Here is a 19,977-nt window from a genome sequence, read left to right as displayed (position 1 = left end):
CTCCACCAGAACTCCCACCTGTCCTGCCCCATCTTCAGACTCCTCATGGCCCGAGAGGTAAGACTCACCTGTCCATCTCACCTGTCTATCCTCATCTGTCTGTCTCACCTGTGTGTGTGGGGGGGGACTACTCCATCCCGTTCACATCCAGCCTTCATCAGAACTCCCACCTGTCCTGCCCCATCTTCAGACTACTCATGGCTAGAGAGGTAAGACACACCTGTCCATCTCACCTGTCTATCCTCACCTGTCTGTCCTCACCTGTGTGTGTGTGGGGGGGGGGACTACTCCATCCCGTTCATATCCAGCCTTCACCAGAACTCCCACCTATTCTGACCCATCTTCAGACTCCTCATGGCTCGAGAGGTAAGACTCACCTGTCCATCTCACCTGTCTATCCTCACCTGTCTGTCTCACCTGTGTGCGGGGGGGGACTACTCCATCCCGTTCCCCTCCAGCCTTCACCAGAACTCCCACCTGTCATGCCCCATCTTCAGACTCCTCATGGCTCGAGAGGTAAGACTCACCTGTTCATCTCACCTGTCTATCCTCACCTGTCTGTCCTCACCTGTGTGTGTGGGGGGGGGGGGGGGACTACTCCATCCCGTTCATATCCAGCCTTCACCAGAACTCCCACCTATTCTGACCCATCTTCAGACTCCTCATGGCTCGAGAGGTAAGACTCACCTGTCCATCTCACCTGTCTATCCTCACCTGTCTGTCTCACCTGTGTGCGGGGGGGGACTACTCCATCCCGTTCACCTCCAGCCTTCACCAGAACTCCCACCTGTCCTGCCCCATCTTCAGACTCCTCATGGCTCGAGAGGTAAGACTCACCTGTTCATCTCACCTGTCTATCCTCACCTGTCTGTCCTCACCTGTGTGTGTGTGGGGGGGGGGGGACTACTCCATCCCGTTCATATCCAGCCTTCACCAGAACTCCCACCTATTCTGACCCATCTTCAGACTCCTCATGGCTCGAGAGGTAAGACTCACCTGTCCATCTCACCTGTCTATCCTCACCTGTGTGTGTGGGGGGGACTACTCCATCCTGTTCATATCCAGCCTCCACCAGAACTCCCACCTGTCCTGCCCCATCTTCAGACTCCTCATGGCCCGAGAGGTAAGACTCACCTGTCCATCTCACCTGTCTATCCTCACCTGTCTGTCTCACCTGTGTGTGTGTGGGGGGGGGGACTACTCCATCCCGTTCACCTCCAGCCTCCACCAGAACTCCCACCTGTCCTGCCCCATCTTCAGACTCCTCATGGCCCGAGAGGTAAGACTCACCTGTCCATCTCACCTGTCTATCCTCACCTGTCTGTCTCACCTGTGTGTGTGTGGGGGGGGGGACTACTCCATCCCGTTCACCTCCAGCCTCCACCAGAACTCCCACCTGTCCTGCCCCATCTTCAGACTCCTCATGGCCAGAGAGGTACGACTCACCTGTCCATCTCACCTGTCTATCCTCACCTGTCTGTCTCACCTGTGTGTGTGTGGGGGGGGGGGGACTACTCCATCCCGTTCACCTCCAGCCTTCACCAGAACTCCCACCTGTCCTGCCCCATCTTCAGACTCCTCATGGCTCCATAGGTAAGACTCACCTGTTCTATCTTAACCTGTCTATCCTCACCTGTCTGTCTCACCTGTGTGTGTGAGGGGGGGGGGGGGGGACTACTCCATCCCGTTCACCTCCAGCCTCCACCAGAACTCCCACCTGTCCTGCCCCATCTTCAGACTCCTCATGGCCCGAGAGGTAAGACACACCTGTTCATCTCACCTGTCTGTCCTCACCTGTCTATCCTCACCTGTCTATTCTCACCTGTCTATTCTCACCTGTCTATTCTCACCTGTCTATCCTCACCTGTCTATTCTCACCTGTCTATTCTCACCTGTCTATCCTCACCTGTCTATTCTCACCTGTCTATTCTCACCTGTCTATCCTCAGCTGTCTATTCTCACCTGTCTATTCTCACCTGTCTCTCCTCACCTGTCTATTCTCACCTGTCTATTCTCACCTGTCTATCCTCACCTGTCTATTCTCACCTGTCTATCCTCACCTGTCCATTGTTACCTGCCCATCATCTGTGTGTTCACTGACCATTGTTAATGGATTGGTTCTTTGTTACATGGTTGAGAAACAAGAAACTTGATAAAAACTTGTAACTTCCTTTCAAGCTACAGATGAGTACCATAATTGATCCGATGGCGGAAAATCATTGAATGTGAGTCTTGCAGTCTCTTATTGCTATTTGATATTTGATTGTTGATGAAGCAGTGTGCTAATCATTCTAACTTTCAGAATGTCATGCGGAAGAGAAACCAGTCCTCTGGGTTTCCTGCGCTGGTGTCTCGGCTGGTGAAGTACCACAGTAGCAGGGGTACCCTCACCACGGTACTGAAACAGTACCACAGACAACTGGCACCCGTACAGAAGGACATCAACGGTGAGTACCACTAGTACTGTAACAGTACTGTTCATGCTCGCTCTGTAAAGTACTACAGTACCAGACTGAGGTTACATAAGTACCACTGACAGTAGCAGAAGTACCCTCACCACGGTGGTACCCTCATCATTGTGGATCCTAATTAACTCAACTCACGGTACTGAAGCAGTACCACTGGCAACTGGCACCGGTAAAGAAGGACATCAATGGTGAGTACTACTGTAACAGTACCATACATGCTGGCTCTGTAAAGTACCACGATACCAGGCTGGGGTACCATAAGTAACACAGTGGCAGGGGTACCCTCACCACAGTACTGAAGCAGTACCACCGGCAACTGGCACCGGTACAGAAGGACATCAATGGTGAGTGCTACTATACAATGCTTACTCTGTAAGGTTTTGAAGGGTCAGTGACCATTTCAAATCAACTGAAAGCTAACACATTGGCTTCTGCTGTGGAACAAGTGAGCAGATGCACATGAAAAAAATCTTGTTGTTCGTTCCTTCATTTCTGCAGTGCTGTCAGCCCTCCAGGCTGTCCTAGAGGCTCCGTACCAGCACCAGCAGAACTTGGTGAGACAGGCCATCGCTGCCATCAAACAGTCCTTCCTTCCTTCATTCATTCCTTCCTTCCTGGTGTTACAGTGCTGTCAGCCCTCCAGGCTGTCCTAGAGGCTCCGTACCAGCACCAGCAGAACTTGGTGAGACAGGCCATCGCTGCCATCAAACAGTCCTTCCTTCCTTCATTCATTCCTTCCTTCCTGGTGTTACAGTGCTGTCAGCCCTCCAGGCTGTCCTAGAGGCTCCGTACCAGCACCAGCAGAACTTGGTGAGACAGGCCATCGCTGCCATCAAACAGTCCTTCCTTCATTCCTTCATTCCTTCCTTCCTGTTGTTACAGTGCTGTCAGCCCTCCAGGCTGTCCTAGAGGCTCCGTACCAGCACCAGCAGAACTTGGTGAGACAGGCCATTGCTGCCATCAAACAGTCCTTCCTTCCTTCATTCATTCCTTCCTTCCTGGTGTTACAGTGCTGTCAGCCCTCCAGGCTGTCCTAGAGGCTCCGTACCAGCACCAGCAGAACTTGGTGAGACAGGCCATCGCTGCCATCAAACAGTCCTTCCTTCATTCCTTCATTCCTTCCTTCCTGTTGTTACAGTGCTGTCAGCCCTCCAGGCTGTCCTAGAGGCTCCGTACCAGCACCAGCAGAACTTGGTGAGACAGGCCATCGCTGCCATCAAACAGTCCTTCATTCATTCCTTCATTCCTTCATTCCTTCCTTCCTGTTGTTACAGTGCTGTCAGCCCTCCAGGCTGTCCTAGAGGCTCCATACCAGCACCAGCAGAACTTGGTGAGACAGGCCATCGCTGCCATCAAACAGTCCTTCATTCATTCCTTCATTCCTTCATTCCTTCCTTCCTGTTGTTACAGTGCTGTCAGCCCTCCAGGCTGTCCTAGAGGCTCCGTACCAGCACCAGCAGAACTTGGTGAGACAGGCCATCGCTGCCATCAAACAGTCCTTCATTCATTCCTTCATTCCTTCATTCCTTCCTTCCTGTTGTTACAGTGCTGTCAGCCCTCCAGGCTGTTCTAGAGGCTCCGTACCAGCACCAGCAGAACTTGGTGAGACAGGCCATCGCTGCCATCAAACACGCCGACCCCACCCAGCCGCTGGACTTCGGCCTGGTGCACAGAGGTGGGCCCATCTCTCTTTGGGCCATGTGCTTATTATTATAACGAACAAGTACATGTAGCATGTTTGGAAGGTACTGTACTGCTTAGAAGACTCCATTGTATAAATGATCATACACTACACAGTACATCAATGAATAGTTTCATTAGGTTGGTAAGTCACTGAATAAAAGGACTCTGATACACAACCAAGAGATTTATTCCACCGATTGATCGATTGATTGACTGATTATTGACAGATTGATATTGATTACATGTATGTTCCAGTGTGCGCCCTGCTGTGCAGGTTTAACTCCCCGCTTCTGGAAGAGTTCCTGGTCGCGTGTCTGACCCTTGGCCTCCGGCTGCCCCCGGGGCATGCTGGGAAGGGTGAGGTCATGACCCAGAGCCACACCCAACTGCTGGCCAGGATGCTGATGGAACAGAGGGGGGTGTCGGCTGGAGGGGGCAGGTACGTACAGGGGGTGTCAGCTGGAGGGGGCAGGTATGTACAGGGGGGTGTTGGCTGGAGGGGGCAGGTACGTACAGGGGGGTGTCAGCTGGAGGGGGCAGGTATGTACAGGGGGTGTCAGCAGGAGGGGGCAGGTACGTACAGGGGTTGTCAGCTGGAGGGGGCAGGTATGTACAGGGGGTGTTGGCTGGAGGGGGCAGGTATGTACAGGGGGTGTCAGCTGGAGGGGGCAGGTACGTACAGGGGGTGTTGGCTGGAGGGGGCAGGTATGTACAGGGGGTGTCAGCTGGAGGGGGCAGGTATGTACAGGGGGTGTCAGCTGGAGGGGGCAGGTACGTACAGGGGGTGTTGGCTGGAGGGGGCAGGTACGTACAGGGGGTGTCAGCTGGAGGGGGCAGGTACGTACAGGGGGTGTTGGCTGGAGGGGGCAGGTACGTACAGGGGGTGTCAGCTGGAGGGGGCAGGTATGTACAGGGGGTGTTGGCTGGAGGGGGCAGGTACGTACAGGGGGGTGTCAGCTGGAGGGGGCAGGTATGTACAGGGGGTGTCAGCTGGAGGGGGCAGGTACGTACAGGGGGTGTCAGCTGGAGGGGGCAGGTATGTACAGGGGGGTGTTGGCTGGAGGGGGCAGGTACGTACAGGGGGGTGTCAGCTGGAGGGGGCAGGTATGTACAGGGGGGTGTTGGCTGGAGGGTGCAGGTACGTACAGGGGGGTGTCAGCTGGAGGGGGCAGGTATGTACAGGGGGTGTCAGCTGGAGGGGGCAGGTATGTACAGGGGGTGTTGGCTGGAGGGGGCAGGTACGTACAGGGGGGTGTCAGCTGGAGGGGGCAGGTATGTACAGGGGGTGTCAGCTGGAGGGGGCAGGTACGTACAGGGGGTGTCAGCTGGAGGGGGCAGGTATGTACAGGGGGGTGTTGGCTGGAGGGGGCAGGTACGTACAGGGGGGTGTCAGCTGGAGGGGGCAGGTATGTACAGGGGGGTGTTGGCTGGAGGGAGCAGGTACGTACAGGGGGGTGTCAGCTGGAGGGGGCAGGTATGTACAGGGGGTGTCAGCTGGAGGGGGCAGGTACGTACAGGGGGGTGTCAGCTGGAGGGGGCAGGTATGTACAGGGGGTGTTGGCTGGAGGGGGCAGGTATGTACAGGGGGTGTCAGCTGGAGGGGGCAGGTACGTACAGGGGGGTGTCAACTGGAGGGTTCAGGTACGCACAGGGGGGTGTTGGCTGGAGGGGGCAGGTATGTACAGGGGGTGTTAGCTGGAGGGGGCAGGTACGTACAGGGGGTGTCGGCTGGAGGGGCAGGTATGTACAGGGGGGTGTCGGCTGGAGGGGGTAGGTATGTACAGGGGGTGTCGGCTGTAGGGGGCAGGTACGTACAGGGGGGTGTAAACTGGAGTGGTCAGATGTAAAGAGACATCTCTTCTCGAGACTGAAGTATCTCAAAGATTTTCACCAGCGACTGAGTTGATTTTAAGTTGGTTGAAACTCACAGTCACCTGTTCCACAGTTGACCAATGATGATGATGATGATGATGATGATGATGTATAATTTTATGTATCCATCCCAGGGTTCCGTCCCCGGTGTCGGGGCTGCTTGTTGATTGGCTGGAGACGTCGGACACCGAGATCGTGTCCACGTGCCCCGACCACCAGCTGCACCTGCTGTTCGCCCGCGACGGTGGCCGGAGCTCTACGCAGCCCTACCTGCTGGCCCTACTGACGCATCAGACCAACTACGGCACGCTGCACAGGTGTATCAACTTCCTACTGCAGGGAGAGGGCAAGGACAGGTGAGTTATAGGTGTTAGACAGGTGTAGGACAGGTGTAGGACAGGTGAGGTACTGAATCAGATGTAGGTTTAAGGCAGGTTTTTTAGAATAAAAGCAATTCAAACTGATAACCTCCATTAACACAAATCCACCGGATTACATAAAAAAAGAGTGTTTGGGAGATCTCTAGTGCAGCACCCCCCGGTATGCACTGTTCAGATATACAGGAGTGCATTATACTGGGGGACGCTGGGTTGGATGTATCTTTTTAGGGTGGCGGAATTATGTACCCTGGTGGAATTATGTTGATGTTACATGATCGTGTAAGTTACAGGACCGGTTTAGTATTCTCAATCTATCACATGCATGTCCATATAACAAAGAATACCCAGCCATTGTTTCTGTCACTAGCCTTTCTTGTTTGACTGAAGAAAAAAATAATGGCTACTTATAGTAGATAGATATGAAATAGAGAGAGGCAAAAGTGATTTGTTGACTACTATCAATAGTAAAATTAAATAGATGTTCTGTTGACCAAATACTGTTTGCCTCCACATCCCAGAATCAGCTCCACAGCAGCGCTGGACTTCCTGTGGGCGTGTATCCACATCCCCAAAGTGTGGCAGGGCAGGGACACCAAAGTACCGCAGGTGAGAAATAAACCTGTATCCACATCCCCAAAGTCTGGCAGGGTCGGGACACCAAGGTACCACAGGTGAGAAATAAACCTGTATCCACATCCCCAAAGTGTGGCAGGGTCGGGACACCAAGGTTCCACAGGTGAGAAATAAACCTGTATCCACATCCCCAAAGTGTGGCAGGGTCGGGACACCAAGGTACCACAGGTGAGAAATAAACCTGTATCCACATCCCTAAAGTGTGGCAGGGTCGGGACACCAAGGTTCCACAGGTGAGAAATAAACCTGTATCCACATCCCCAAAGTGTGGCAGGGTCGGGACACCAAGGTACCACAGGTGAGAAATAAACCTGTATCCACATCCCTAATGTGTGGCAGGGTCGGGACACCAAGGTTCCACAGGTGAGAAATAAACCTGTATCCACATCCCTAAAGTGTGGCAGGGTCGGGACACCAAGGTTCCACAGGTGAGAAATAAACCTGTATCCACATCCCCAAAGTGTGGCAGGGTCGGGACACCAAGGTTCCACAGGTGAGAAAGACACCTGTATCCACATCCCTATTGTGTGGCAGGGTCGGGACACCAAGGTTCCACAGGTGAGAAATAAACCTGTATCCACATCCCCAAAGTGTGGCAGGGTCGGGACACCAAGGTTCCACAGGTGAGAAAGACACCTGTATCCACATCCCTAATGTGTGGCAGGGCACCGAGGTACCACACATGAGAAAAACACCTGTATCATTATGTAGAAGACAGTTTTGGTGGCCCTGATCAATGAATACTAGACATTTTAGTCTTCACTTTAAGTGTAAACCATTTGTAGGGATAGACAAGTTTGCATAAATCCAATTCATTTATAATGATGAGAGGAATAGAGATAATTTTGTGTTGCATTATTAGCATGTGGCCTTCTTGTTGTACTAATAAGGTTATGGATTTGTGACCTATGGAACTGAGATTACAGTAACTGTAAATTTTCAAATTTTCACTGTTCTTAAATGTTTTTAGGATCACAATTTCGTAATGGACTCATCACAGACTAGTACCGTGAGCATATCTTCAAGTGTGTTACTACTAACCATACTTTTTCAACCGCAAACTGAAAGTACTGCAAACTCTAACTTGATTCTCACCGTGCCGTGATCTCGAATGGAGTTACAGTAACTGATTTCAGACAGGTTAGACTGGTGTGTGTCCTTGGGTAGGCTTATTTGAAATGACAGCTGGTGTCCTTGAGAACCATGGATCGTTAAACAATCATGTATCTAGTCCTAGACTTACTAATAGACCTATAAGTGGCACATTGAGCAGCGAGTTTCTGCTGTACATTTCGGATATTCATTTGCAATGCACGGCATATATTAATTTTGCTCATTTTGCAGCTGCTATGTACAATGTCATTTTTTTTTTGTCCCACGGTAGCCAACTGGCACCAGAGTAATTAGCCTCCAGGGCGTGTGTAATACCAGTAAGACCAGCTCACTAAACGTAAGATCACCAAAGTGACCTGACCTTTCTGCATGCAGGGTCATGTCAGAAAGGTTACTTGTCTATTGTGTAACAAAATTATTTGTAATGTGACAGGCATGCAAGCACAAGTAATGTCCTGCGCTCGCACGTCACTGACAGTCAGAATTTAAACTTTGGACGACAAACACAAGTTACGAAGGGCTTATCTGTGAAGAACTGTGCTGCAGTATCTGCTGTTCTGACTACATGCAGACCAATGGTGCTATCTCGTCAATAGGCTCACTACCATTTGGATCTTTGACGGCAAACACCCCAGGCAAGGACAGGATAACAAAACAGTTCGATGGAGGAAACCTCTGAAGTCTTGTCCCAAAGTATCTGAGATATTAAGAGCACTTGTCAAAACTGGTAAGAACTGGTTCAGTTCTTGTCCCAAAGGAAAACTGTTCACCAGCAGGCCCAGAGTGCTTCCCTGTGTCAGTAGACTCACTAACAGTGGCAATTTGAAACATTGGACCGTTGACATCCCAATCGCTAGGAAGGGAGAAAAAATAGCACCTGGACTGACAAGTTTGAGGGAGGAAGTCTGTGGCGAATTGTTGTGCAGTATCTGCCTGGATCCATAACTACGTGTACATGTAGACCCATGCCAAGGTGCTGCCCTTTCTTCAGACTAAAACACAAACACAACAGTTGCAATTCGGAACATTTGTCAGTGGTTAACATCCCATTCTAGGAAAGGATAACAAGACAGCGCCTAGACTGACAAGTTTGAGGGAGGACATCTGTGGTCAACTGTCCTTCAGTAACTAATTTGGAACGTTGTAGGAGCTAACAACAGCCCAAGGTCAAGAGAAGGAAAACAAAATGGCGTCAAGTTTCACAGAACAAATCTGTGAAGACCTGACCTGCAGCATCTGCCTGGAGCTGTTGACCAGGCCCAAGGTGCTGCCCTGTCAGCACACCTTCTGTCAGGGATGTATAGAGCACCATATTAGGGGTGGTCCACGGATGTTCTTCCGATGCCCATACTGCCGACTGCTGGCCAGGCTGCCACCCCAGGGGGTCTCTGGTCTGCCGGACAACCGCATGGCCTCGAGTCTGTGTGAAAAACTGAAACAGGAGCTAGGAGAAAATCGGCCTCGTCTCTCCGATTCCGCAGCACAGAGATCCGGTAGCGTTGCTGCATCGGACGTAGATGATCGTCCTGGTAACCAACTGCAAACGGAGCCCCCGCAAATAAATTTTGGCGGGGAGGGACCAGGAACGGGAGAGTTCCGAGGTCCCATCGGCGTGACAGTGTCGGATGAAGGTGAGATCTTTGTAGCAGACCACCTGAACCAGAGAATCCAAGTCTTCAACCAGGGGGGAATGTTTGTTCGCCAGCTCCTGACAGCCATTCCCAACGGAGAGATGATAGACCCGCGTGACCTGGCCTTGGACGGACAGGGGAACCTGTGGGTGGTGGGGAAACGGTGGGTGGTACGGAAGCCGGACTCCCCAGGGCTTGCTGTGCAGTACACGAAACAGGGCATGGTGCTGGAAAAGTTTGACTTGCAGGGTATCAGGTGGACCAGAGGAGTTGCCGTGGACACCAGGAGGAACCACATCCTCATCACGCAAACCACCGGAGACTGGGACGACCTGGACAAGCTGGGTGGTGTAGTTCAGGTGTTTCGCCCAGATGGAACTCTTGTGGGAACTGTGACTGCACGTAACGCATGGTGGAGTTTCCTATCCAGGCAGCAGAGGTTGAGGTATCCGCTGTACCTCACTGAAGATGGCGACGGGAAGACTCTGATCACGGACTGCGACAATCACTGTGTGCTTGTCTACGACGAGGACGGACAGTTCCTGTTCCAGTTTGGAGGCGAGGGAAGTGGCGAAGGCCAGCTCAAAGATCCCCACGGCATCTGCACGGACGGCTCGGGTAACATCGTCGTGGCCGACACGGGAAACAGCCGCGTGGAGCTGTTTGACAAGACGGGCAGATTCATCCGACACGTCGCCAGGGACGTACAGCAGCCTCGAGCCGTTGCCATGGCAGCACAGGGACAGCTGGTGGTTACTGATTCGAATCATGACATAGTCACCCTTTTCTGTCACTTCTAAACTTGAGGGGGGTAATTGTTTAACTTTGTCTAGACAATTACTTAGTAAAGGATTTGAAATGTGTTTTTGTTTAGATATGCATAATTTTGAGCCATGCCCCAATTTGCCTCTTTTTTGCTCAGTTAAGAGCATTTTTGATGGAGGGTGATGATGTAATTTAACAAACAAATAAGGCCACACTGACTATATTTTGATTCATTATAGATATCACATTCCATGCATCAATTTTCACCTGGTTTTTTAAAAAAAAGGAAAACATGCCTCATTTGAACTACAGGTAAAGAATGGATTCTGCATTTTTGATGTTCAAAGCTGTGACAGTTTTGTTTATCTGTTAAATTGTTGAGCTGTGTTAGAGTACTTAATGATAATAGCATAACCTATTAAGTAAGTTGTGTTTGATACTACACTTTCTTGTTTCTTAATAAGTATGTACTTCATGTAGTAACAGTTATATTATAAACCATGCTGTAGCTACAAATAGTACAATGATAATGTTAAATTTATCTTTATTTATTGTTAATACATTACATTTGATTTGACTTTCTGTAGCATGTGTATCATAACGTTTCCTTTCTGTTGGTGTCTTATAAGTCCACATGTCTTCGCTGGGAGGCTTAAGTCGCAAGACTTGAATTTAGATATAATTTCATACATTTATTCAATCATAGAATGATTATTGATTGTATTCATTGCAATTAATATTAATTTTAAAAGATGTAGAAATACTTTCATTGGTTAAAAGGGTGCAATGTAGGGATCTATGTATTTTAAAGTTTTGTTGAACTTAAATTCTGTAAAAAAAAGGTGACAGAAGAGGAACTGTAGAATACAAAGATTTGTTGAAGTTATCTAATTTAGGGTATGAGGATTTTTCAATTGTTAAATTCTAACTAATTTGACATGTATGAAAATGTTCTGTATTTGTTCATGTTTCTGGGGTGGAAAGCTTGAATTAAATAATGTCTGCTCTTAGTTGATTCGTTGTACTTAGCTTATATTTTAGGCAGTGATTGCCTATCTGCCGGCATAGTTTCCTCAAACACGGGACCTCCGACTTTACGTCCTATCCAATACAAGGTCCCTAATCAAAGCTACATGTAGTACATGTACCAAAATCTCAAGACCGCAAACTTCACAAAACCTATTAGTAAAAATCATGTGCTGCAAACTTAAATGAGTTTTACAGTACTAAACCTGTGACCACTGGTGTTGACAAAGGGATGTTTTGATTTGTGTTTTCAAACCTGTCCAGATCATGACTCGACAAACCAACAAGTAGGTGTGGCCACATTGGGATCTTAAGTACTAAGTTGTTTATGTTCCTTAGCGCCTTTCCTTTATTTCCCCTTTGTTTTATTTGTACCGGGCACTTGTGTTGTATCTAACCCATGCGCAACTGCTGATAATCTCAGATATGAGGCTAAGCAGTAAAGAAGAAGAAGAAGAAGAAGTCCTGCCAGAATAAAGTGTGTGGGCCTTCAAATCAGTCCCTAGAGGGCCCTATGTCAAGGACATAACATTGGGGCCCTCTAGGGACTGATTTGAAGTGGTCCCGCCCATGAAACACAAATTAAAGCATCCCTCAGTCCACACCAGTGGTTCGCAGCACGTACCTACATTGTAGGTTTTGTGAAGTTTGCAGTGTATCTGAATTGGTACCTAATTGCAGATTCTGAAGCAATTATAGTACTCAGTCTGTAAATATTTAAGTGTGTATTTTTGTGGGTTTACAAAAATACAGCAAGCTTGTGATTTTCAGCCTGCTCTGAACATTAAAAGGTATTGACAGTGGTTGACCCCAGAGAGGCTAAACTGGTGTGTGTCCTTGAGTCTACTTATTACCTCCCTCATGACGTCAATGACAAGCAGCCTGCAGCTGCAGGCCGATTTGAACTTCCTACGAATAAACAAAGGTTCAAACAAACAATCTCTCGTCACGTGCCAGTAACACGTTGGCAGAACGTAATGACTGCAGTCGGTAGTTGGCCTGCTCTTTAAACCTATTTGGAAAAAAGTTTCCCGAAAGGGTAATTTTTTGTAATTAACCACAAAACAAAATGGTTCAGTCCACTTGAGCCATGTGACCGGAGTTAGTTGAGTGGAGCGCGCCGGGTTGGTTGGACGCTCCGACCCCATCTAGTAATTTCTTTTTCGGAAAGTGTAATCATTAAAACTTTCCCTTTGCTTGGTTAAACTTGCTTCTTGTTTCCCTTTTGTTGGTAAAGATAATTATATCTGCCGAGTCTCTTGTGTTCTCCTTGGTAAACGTTGCATCGGAGTAACAGCCGTTGCATAAGATATGTCTTTTGACACAACTAAATGAACCTATATATGAGATATTAACCTTAAATATGCGAACGCAACCTTAAACGCTTACGTTCTGCGATTTCATTCAGATTAATTCTTATCCTTCTTTTTTTTCCTTCCTGTCTCCACTGATGTCTTGACAATTGACAGGAAGATTCTGCAGCTCAAACGCACTCATAAAATTTTGAAACAGACATTTCAGACAACATCCGCCGTCTTTCATCAGTGACTGACTAAGGTTTCAAGGTTAGATATTTGTCAAAAAACAAACATCATTTTTTTCCTTTTCCCATCTCCAGAGATGTCTGGACAAAGAGAAGATCCTACAGCTCCGACCCTCCCAGCTGTGCTGCCTGGTCGACTACATCCTGCAGGAGGCCGGCGAATCGTGTCCCGCATCCTCGAACGACCCCGGGTCGCTCAAGGAGTCGCTGTCCGACAGCATCCAGGCTCGTCTGCCGCTGCTGCTCAGCTGTTTCCATGGCAACAAGAAGGAGGTGTCGGCAGAAGTGCTGGCGTATCTGCAGAAGAAGATGACAGGACAAGACAAAGACAGGTAATGCTACGGTCCCAATTGCACCGGTGCCCATGGGGGTGTGGTCCTGGCTGGGCCCCGAAGCCACAAATGTGTCCCGATGGACTGCCGGGTACCTTCTGGTAGCCTGGAATCCATCCTATTTAGCTTCCGGCCGCTACCCTAGCTCCGCTGCGCTACCCAAGCTCCGCTGCCGGCCAGAAGCTTTAAATAGGCCGGCAGCGGAGCTTGGGTAGCGGACGGAAGCTAAATAGGCTGGACTCCAGGCTAACCTTCTGGTGTTCTCACAATTAGATCATGGCGTCTATTTGTTACTGGGTCCAGCGTTGATTTTAAGTCCAAGTTAAAATGATTTGGGGTCCCAGCCACGGGTTGCCCCACTGGGCCACGTAGGGGTCACTCCGGAAAGTGCCAAGAAACAGCCCGTCAACTACCCTGCGGAGTGCCTTTTTCCAATTGGGACCTGGACATAAGATGGAACTACAATGTTGACATAATATTACATACAGTGTGTCTTGTGGATATCCTAAGTATAATTATATTTATATTGTAAGTTACATGTGAATGCTCGACCTCAGAATCGATGCTGATGATTCAGACAAAATTCTATTGGTAAGTAGTTAAAAAAATGTGTATTGACATCTAGATGACCTTATTAAAACAACAGTTACTGTTTTGTATTACATTTTCATGTACTCAATTGCAATGTTGCAACTAGTACTACATGGTATTGAGAGAAAGAGCAAGTAAGTGAGTGAGTGAGCGAGAGTGAAAAAAGTTATAGAATAAAACTGTATATATAAAGAGAATAGTTTGTACCACTAGTAAGGATTATGATGTACTATGTACTTCCACTAATGAAATTGCTTGTCAGATCCTGGTTCCTGATTGGTTCTCTTTTGTTGTTCCAGTGTTGTTGCCATGGCAACAAGGCAGTTCCTCCTGCTCCTCTACATCAGGGCACCCCACATGCATACCCACGATTCTGTGTCAGAGGTCATCTCCATGGAGATGGAGGCTGCCAAAGGGGGTTATAGTCAGGTCAGTAGATTTTTGCCCATTTAGTCATACTGTAAAGTTTGAAAAAGCGATTGATGTCAAAATGTACTTCTAAATTTCCAAGAAAAACTTTTTTGGCAAGAGAATATTGCAAAAACAGAGACTAGGGGGTAAACTAGAATTTTCCTGTGCTCACTCCTAAAAAACTGTAAGTCTCAAGGTACAAACTTCCCCCTCAGACTCTGTTTTCATGTTGTTCATTCAGTTCTGTATTATCTTTTTGAATCCAAAAACCAACAAATCAACTTGGTGTGGCCTAAATATTAATTCACCAGGTTGTATTACATGTATTACAGCCATTAGGTACCCATATGAGTAATGAGGCTGTTGTAACGCGCTCGAGGCACCTCCTCTAACACGGGACCCCCATTTTTTGTCTCTTCCGAAAGACGGTGCAGCTCCGACAAGGATACCCTTCCCGGATTCAATCCGGGGTCTCCCGGATCCAACTTATTGGAAACAGGAGGCTCAACTGCGAAGCCGCTACCAATTGAGCTAGAGGGACATCTATAATTAAAGATAAATTTCTTCCTACAGAATCAATTTACAAGTATTCTCCCCTGCCCAAAGTTTTGGAATGCCACCAGTGCCAGATTACTTTGAAACGTCCGAGAGGCACAGAAATAGACTTGTGTGTCCTTACCAACCCAATAAAAGAAAAAGACATGTGACCCACATCCCTGAAGGGACCTCGGCTATAATCTCCGACTGTTCGTGCAACTGCACGGCGGCCTTGCCACAGCCCTACTCTTCTTGATAAGTGTGTTGGGTTCTTTTACGTGCAGAGGTTTGACGCTTGAGGCTTACGCCCTAAGCTCCCTCATACACGGGGCCGCCGGCTTTACGTCACCATCTGAAATGACAACTGCAATCCCTTACAACATATCCGAGCTGGAGTCAACCCCTGATAAATCTACATAATTCTTGTTTGTGTTAACTTTGTAGCTGGACAGTTTCACCCACCGCCTGCTGTCAGTGCTGGGGAACTGTGCGGCTGGGAAGGTTTGTGAGGACCGGATGTACGACACCAACATCCTCTGCAGGAAACTCGCCACGGTGCACCCTGCACTCCTGCTCAGGTAAGGGGGTTTATTGTTTGTGGAATTGTGTGGCGCAATCGGTAGGGCGCTTCGCCCAGAACCGAGAGGTCCCGGGTTCGAAACCACCGGTATGCCCTGATGTTGTGCCCTTGGGAAAGACACTTTACACGAATATCCTCACTCCACCCAGGTGTGAATGGGTACCTGACTTCGGTTGGGGAAGGTCGTATTGAGGTCAGCTGCTGGCGCCGAATGGCAGCCGCCAGACCCTTGCGACAGTTACCTAAAGTGCAAGTGTGCAAATCTGTATCTTCTGTATTATTGTGTATTTATGTGATTGTAAACCCTGCAGCAATTCAGCATTGGCTGCCATTGCATGGGTAATTTCAGGCCAATAAACCATTTATTGTATGAGTTTTAGAGTTCTAGTTCTTGCACAAGGCTCATTGCAAGTACCAGGTATCTTCTTCCTCTTCTTTTGTTACCCTCTAACCACCCCTAAAGGGGTAACACTGAGGGGGGGTCAGGCCCAACGGATTACAGCAGGGCGGCCGCGAGTATGGCCTTAAAAGTCTCCCGTCAGAGCTTGCGCATTGCGCCCCAGCAGTGTGTTCCACTCCGTAATAGAACGTGGGAAAAAGGAAAATCTGTAACAGTCTGCACTTGCAGGGACGAGCTGGTATTTCAGATTATGGCTACGCCTGTGGGCTACTGGTTTGAGGTATCGTTCAGATGGGATGCCGTATCAAAGACAATGTTTTTGGAAACATGTAGTAACAAAACTACATTAATTTTATATTCTATATATACACGTATAAGAGGTATAATAACTGTTATATCATCAACTAGGGGTGGATACCGGTTCGGCTTAATAAGGTCCAAGTCCAAGTTTTGGTCCAGAGATTTAGGTTCAGGTCCGGACCTGAACCTGGACCTGATCCTGTCCAGTTGATGTTTTGTTTTATTAGACCAATATTAAGCATACTATTAGAGAATTGATACTGACATGCACAACTATAAAAGTTTCTTGGTGAGAAGACTTTCAAATAAACCAGTGTTTGATATTTTAATGTTGCACTTATTTTAAATGCCTTTTTGTCAAAGGGGAGACTCAAAACACTTTTTATCAAACAAAATAGAAAATATATATTATTGTACTTTCAATTTTGTTCAGGTTTTCTTGGACTCAGGTTTTTGGCTTTCAGGTTTTTGGCTTTCAGGTTTTTTGGACTCGGTTCTTGGAGGTAAAGTAACTGTTATATCATTGACGTATGAACCTCTCCTCCTCCCCAGACAACTGCCGATGATCGCGGCCCTCCTGCGGGGTCGGGTGCACCTCAACTTTGACGAGTTCGTCCACCGTCATCACTTCCTCTTCTTCACTCACGTCTTGGGTCTTCTGGAGCTGCTGGTGCCGCACGTCTTCCGCAAGGAACACCCGCTGGAGGACGTCTTGGAATCCTACTTCGACCTTCTTAAGGTAGGAATCAGCGTCTCAAAATCCTACAATGACTACTTCGACCTTCTTGAGATAGTTATCATAATGTCTTGGAATGCTACTTCGACCTTCTTAAGGTAAGAATCTACATCTTGGAATACTACTTTGGCCTTCTTAAGGTAGGACTCTAAGTCTTGGAATACTACTTTGGCCTTCTTAAGGTAGGAATCTATGTCTTGGAATATTACTTTGGCCTTCTTAAGGTAGGAATCTACGTCTTGGAATCCTACTTTGACCATCTTAAGGTAGAAATCAAGTCTTGGAATCCTACTTTGACCATCTTAAGGTAGATATCTATGTCTCACAATCCTACTTTGACCTTCTTAAGGTAGGAATCAACGTCTTAGAATCCTAAAATCCTTTAGTTGATATTTGATATGTGTTTTTCCAGGAACACTACTCAAGCAGAAGAGAGCTGGGTGCCCTGGTGAACAAAGTCATCCAGTTCCTGCATCAGTTCACCTCAAATGACCCCCAGCGAGCCGTGGCTTTACTTCAGAAGCACTCAGCAACACTCCAGTAAGTGCTTTAATTTGGGCATTCAATCAATATGAATAAATGTCATTGAATAAATCCATCCATAACTTAAACTTGTATGTGGACTGTAAAGTCTTATTCACAAGACATACATTCAACGTCTGCACAGAATTTTTTTTGAGGAGGGTGACAGATGGTCACCCAAATGTTGGCAGGTGACTCTGTACTAGTTGCATGCAAAGATCTTTGTTATCCAGTTATTTACCAACTTGCTGAAACTAGACATCCCTGAGATGGGCCGTTAAATGGATGTCCCATGTTTGAGGAGAGCCACACCTCGAGCACGTAAAAGAACCCAACACGCTAATCAAAAAAAGCAGGGGTCCTTCCCAGTGTGAGTGGTTCAAATACACCTGTCCTGATATGCAGCTTGTACTGTTCAGTACAAACCTGGTGTGTTACGCCATGAGGAGGTTTAACAGGTATGCAATACAAACAATCAAACATTCATGGTTGATGTCTTCTGTTTTCCGCAGCCATGTCTCCAAGCAGTACCCAGACCTGTCCCTGCTCAAGTCTCTCCTGGCAGGTATCTCTCTTCCCTCCTCCTCCTCCGACTCTGTGGACGAAACATCCTCCTCATCATCTAAGGAGGGAGGGCTGCCGGAGACGGGAAGAGCCTCTCCCATCCCATTGGTTGTTCCACCTGCCTCCGGCACCCCCTGGACGGCTGTGCAGCTGGCTCCTTTCCTGAAGAGGATCAGGAAAGGCCAGGACCATGATGGTATGTTGCTCTTGTCTCGTTACCTCGAGATCCATGAAAAATACACCCGTCATTTCATCATTTGACAGAAATTCAATAAATACATGTACAGATCTAAAAATGTCCAAATTTGAGTGAAATTTGGTAAGGGGATGAAGTCTGCCAGCTCGGACTGCCTTGTTGTTATTTTATGTTTTTGTCTAAGCCATGTCTCAATCCTTTTTGTTCCACAGATGTGCTGAGGGTTCTCCATGACCTTGAGCTGACCTCCAAGAGGAGGGTGGACGTGCTGGAACACTTCCTGGTGAGGAAACCTTGGCTGATGTCTTAATTTAAGCATTCCCAATGAAAAATGCTGTATTATGGATTTCTTTATATAGTAAAGGCCCACCAACAAGGCCTTGACTTGACTTAACTGTTTTTTTAAGGTTGTCTATTGCTTCTCTTGTGATTTGTATGGCCTAAGTCTAGTTTTCAATATGTGTTTTGCTACATGTTCTGTAATGTTTTATGTGTGGGTCACGATACCAGCAATAGACATTTTTGTTTTGTTTTGTTTATTTTAGGCTGACTTGAAGAGACTGATGTCAGACAGCCACGACGACTGCAGGAACATCGCTCACAACCTCGTCATGAGGCACATCAAGAGCAAACCCAGGTGGGGAGGAGTCTTTCATAACATTTTGCTTGACAAGAACAAACCAACCAACCTACCGACAAATTGTTTGCATTTTATGTAGATTAGGAAGGATAACTGTTGTTTAACATTGTAGTGTTCGCGCCTAATGAAAATTAGCAAGGTATTACAGACACAATCAATTATAATGTCTGCTATTCACTAGTAAAAGCCATCTTAGTATCCTATCTTTTCAAACAAACTGCATTCAATTTTTGTCCGTCTCACTCATTGTTGGGGAGGGGGAAGGCCTCGGAAGGCACTATCCACGATTAATGGTTGTGGCATTATAAAGGAAAAGGCAACATTTGATTCAATTGGAATTCGGAAGCTAGTGTTGTTAATTTTTGGTGTTAAATCTGTCATTTTAAGCTTACGAAAATGCATTTTCAAGTCATGAAGTTCAGATTTTTTAAACGAACGTGGTGAAATTTTTATCAGTCTCTACAAGCAAATTTCTGTCCAGGGACAGAGGGACGGGTCCTGGAGACAGATCTATCATAACCTTTTCTGTTTCTGTCCTTTCCAGTTGCGCTGCGGAGTTCCTGGACTCCTACCTCCACTGTCTGGACACAAACGACCACAACATCATCAAGACGACCCTCAGGAACCTGGCGGACTACATCGTGCTGTGCCAAGGTAAGGCCCACAGTTCATTGGTTTATTTACTCCTTCAGCTGTCGCATATAAACAGGACGACTTCTCTTCCAGGAGTTACACATTCACACAGAAAAGCATGGACAGCCTAATGTAACATAGCATACAGCAGCATCGAAAAGACTTGAAAACTTTGGTCTCTTTGAATTCAAGGACGCATCGAAAGACTTGAAAACAGAGATATCGTTTTTGGCCTGTGTGTCTGTTTGTCTTTGTGTGTGATTTGAGGTCGGTTAAGGTACAATTGCAACACAGACAGCCATTTCTAAACTGACTTTTTTTTCTCTTGAACCAGTACTTTGCAATATCAGTCCATTGTTTTTGGTCTCTTTGAACTCAAGGACGCAGTGTAATTGCTAGAGTATTTGCTGTGGATAAGTAG

General features: G+C 47.6%; 2 protein-coding genes across 2 annotated transcripts in view; both read left to right on the top strand.

The window, feature by feature from the left end:
* Positions 1-19,977, top strand: part of LOC136440462 (integrator complex subunit 1-like) — a 52,642-nt gene that overhangs the window by 31,731 nt on the left and 934 nt on the right. Inside the window, exons 37-55 of the mRNA XM_066436511.1 lie at positions 39-209; positions 367-516; positions 677-826; positions 986-1,488; positions 1,660-1,756; positions 2,303-2,447; positions 4,015-4,143; positions 4,407-4,590; positions 6,158-6,379; positions 6,922-7,009; positions 13,190-13,446; positions 14,337-14,466; positions 15,430-15,563; positions 16,818-17,004; positions 17,414-17,541; positions 18,036-18,283; positions 18,496-18,566; positions 18,829-18,920; positions 19,468-19,577. Coding sequence (XP_066292608.1) covers positions 39-209; positions 367-516; positions 677-826; positions 986-1,488; positions 1,660-1,756; positions 2,303-2,447; positions 4,015-4,143; positions 4,407-4,590; positions 6,158-6,379; positions 6,922-7,009; positions 13,190-13,446; positions 14,337-14,466; positions 15,430-15,563; positions 16,818-17,004; positions 17,414-17,541; positions 18,036-18,283; positions 18,496-18,566; positions 18,829-18,920; positions 19,468-19,577 — 3,196 coding nt within the window. The remainder of the gene's footprint in view (positions 1-38; positions 210-366; positions 517-676; positions 827-985; positions 1,489-1,659; positions 1,757-2,302; positions 2,448-4,014; positions 4,144-4,406; positions 4,591-6,157; positions 6,380-6,921; positions 7,010-13,189; positions 13,447-14,336; positions 14,467-15,429; positions 15,564-16,817; positions 17,005-17,413; positions 17,542-18,035; positions 18,284-18,495; positions 18,567-18,828; positions 18,921-19,467; positions 19,578-19,977) is intronic.
* LOC136440876 (tripartite motif-containing protein 3-like) lies at positions 8,613-11,555 on the top strand. Its single transcript, XM_066437030.1, has one exon. The coding sequence runs from the start codon at positions 9,336-9,338 to the stop codon at positions 10,578-10,580; it is 1,245 nt and encodes a 414-aa protein (XP_066293127.1). The 5' UTR covers positions 8,613-9,335; the 3' UTR covers positions 10,581-11,555.

The sequence above is a fragment of the Branchiostoma lanceolatum genome, chromosome 8 (genome assembly GCF_035083965.1).
Source record: "Branchiostoma lanceolatum isolate klBraLanc5 chromosome 8, klBraLanc5.hap2, whole genome shotgun sequence".
NCBI classification, from domain to species: Eukaryota; Metazoa; Chordata; class Leptocardii; order Amphioxiformes; family Branchiostomatidae; genus Branchiostoma; species Branchiostoma lanceolatum.
The sequence above is the reverse complement of the archived record's forward strand: the minus strand, read 5'-3'. Positions and strand labels throughout refer to the sequence as shown.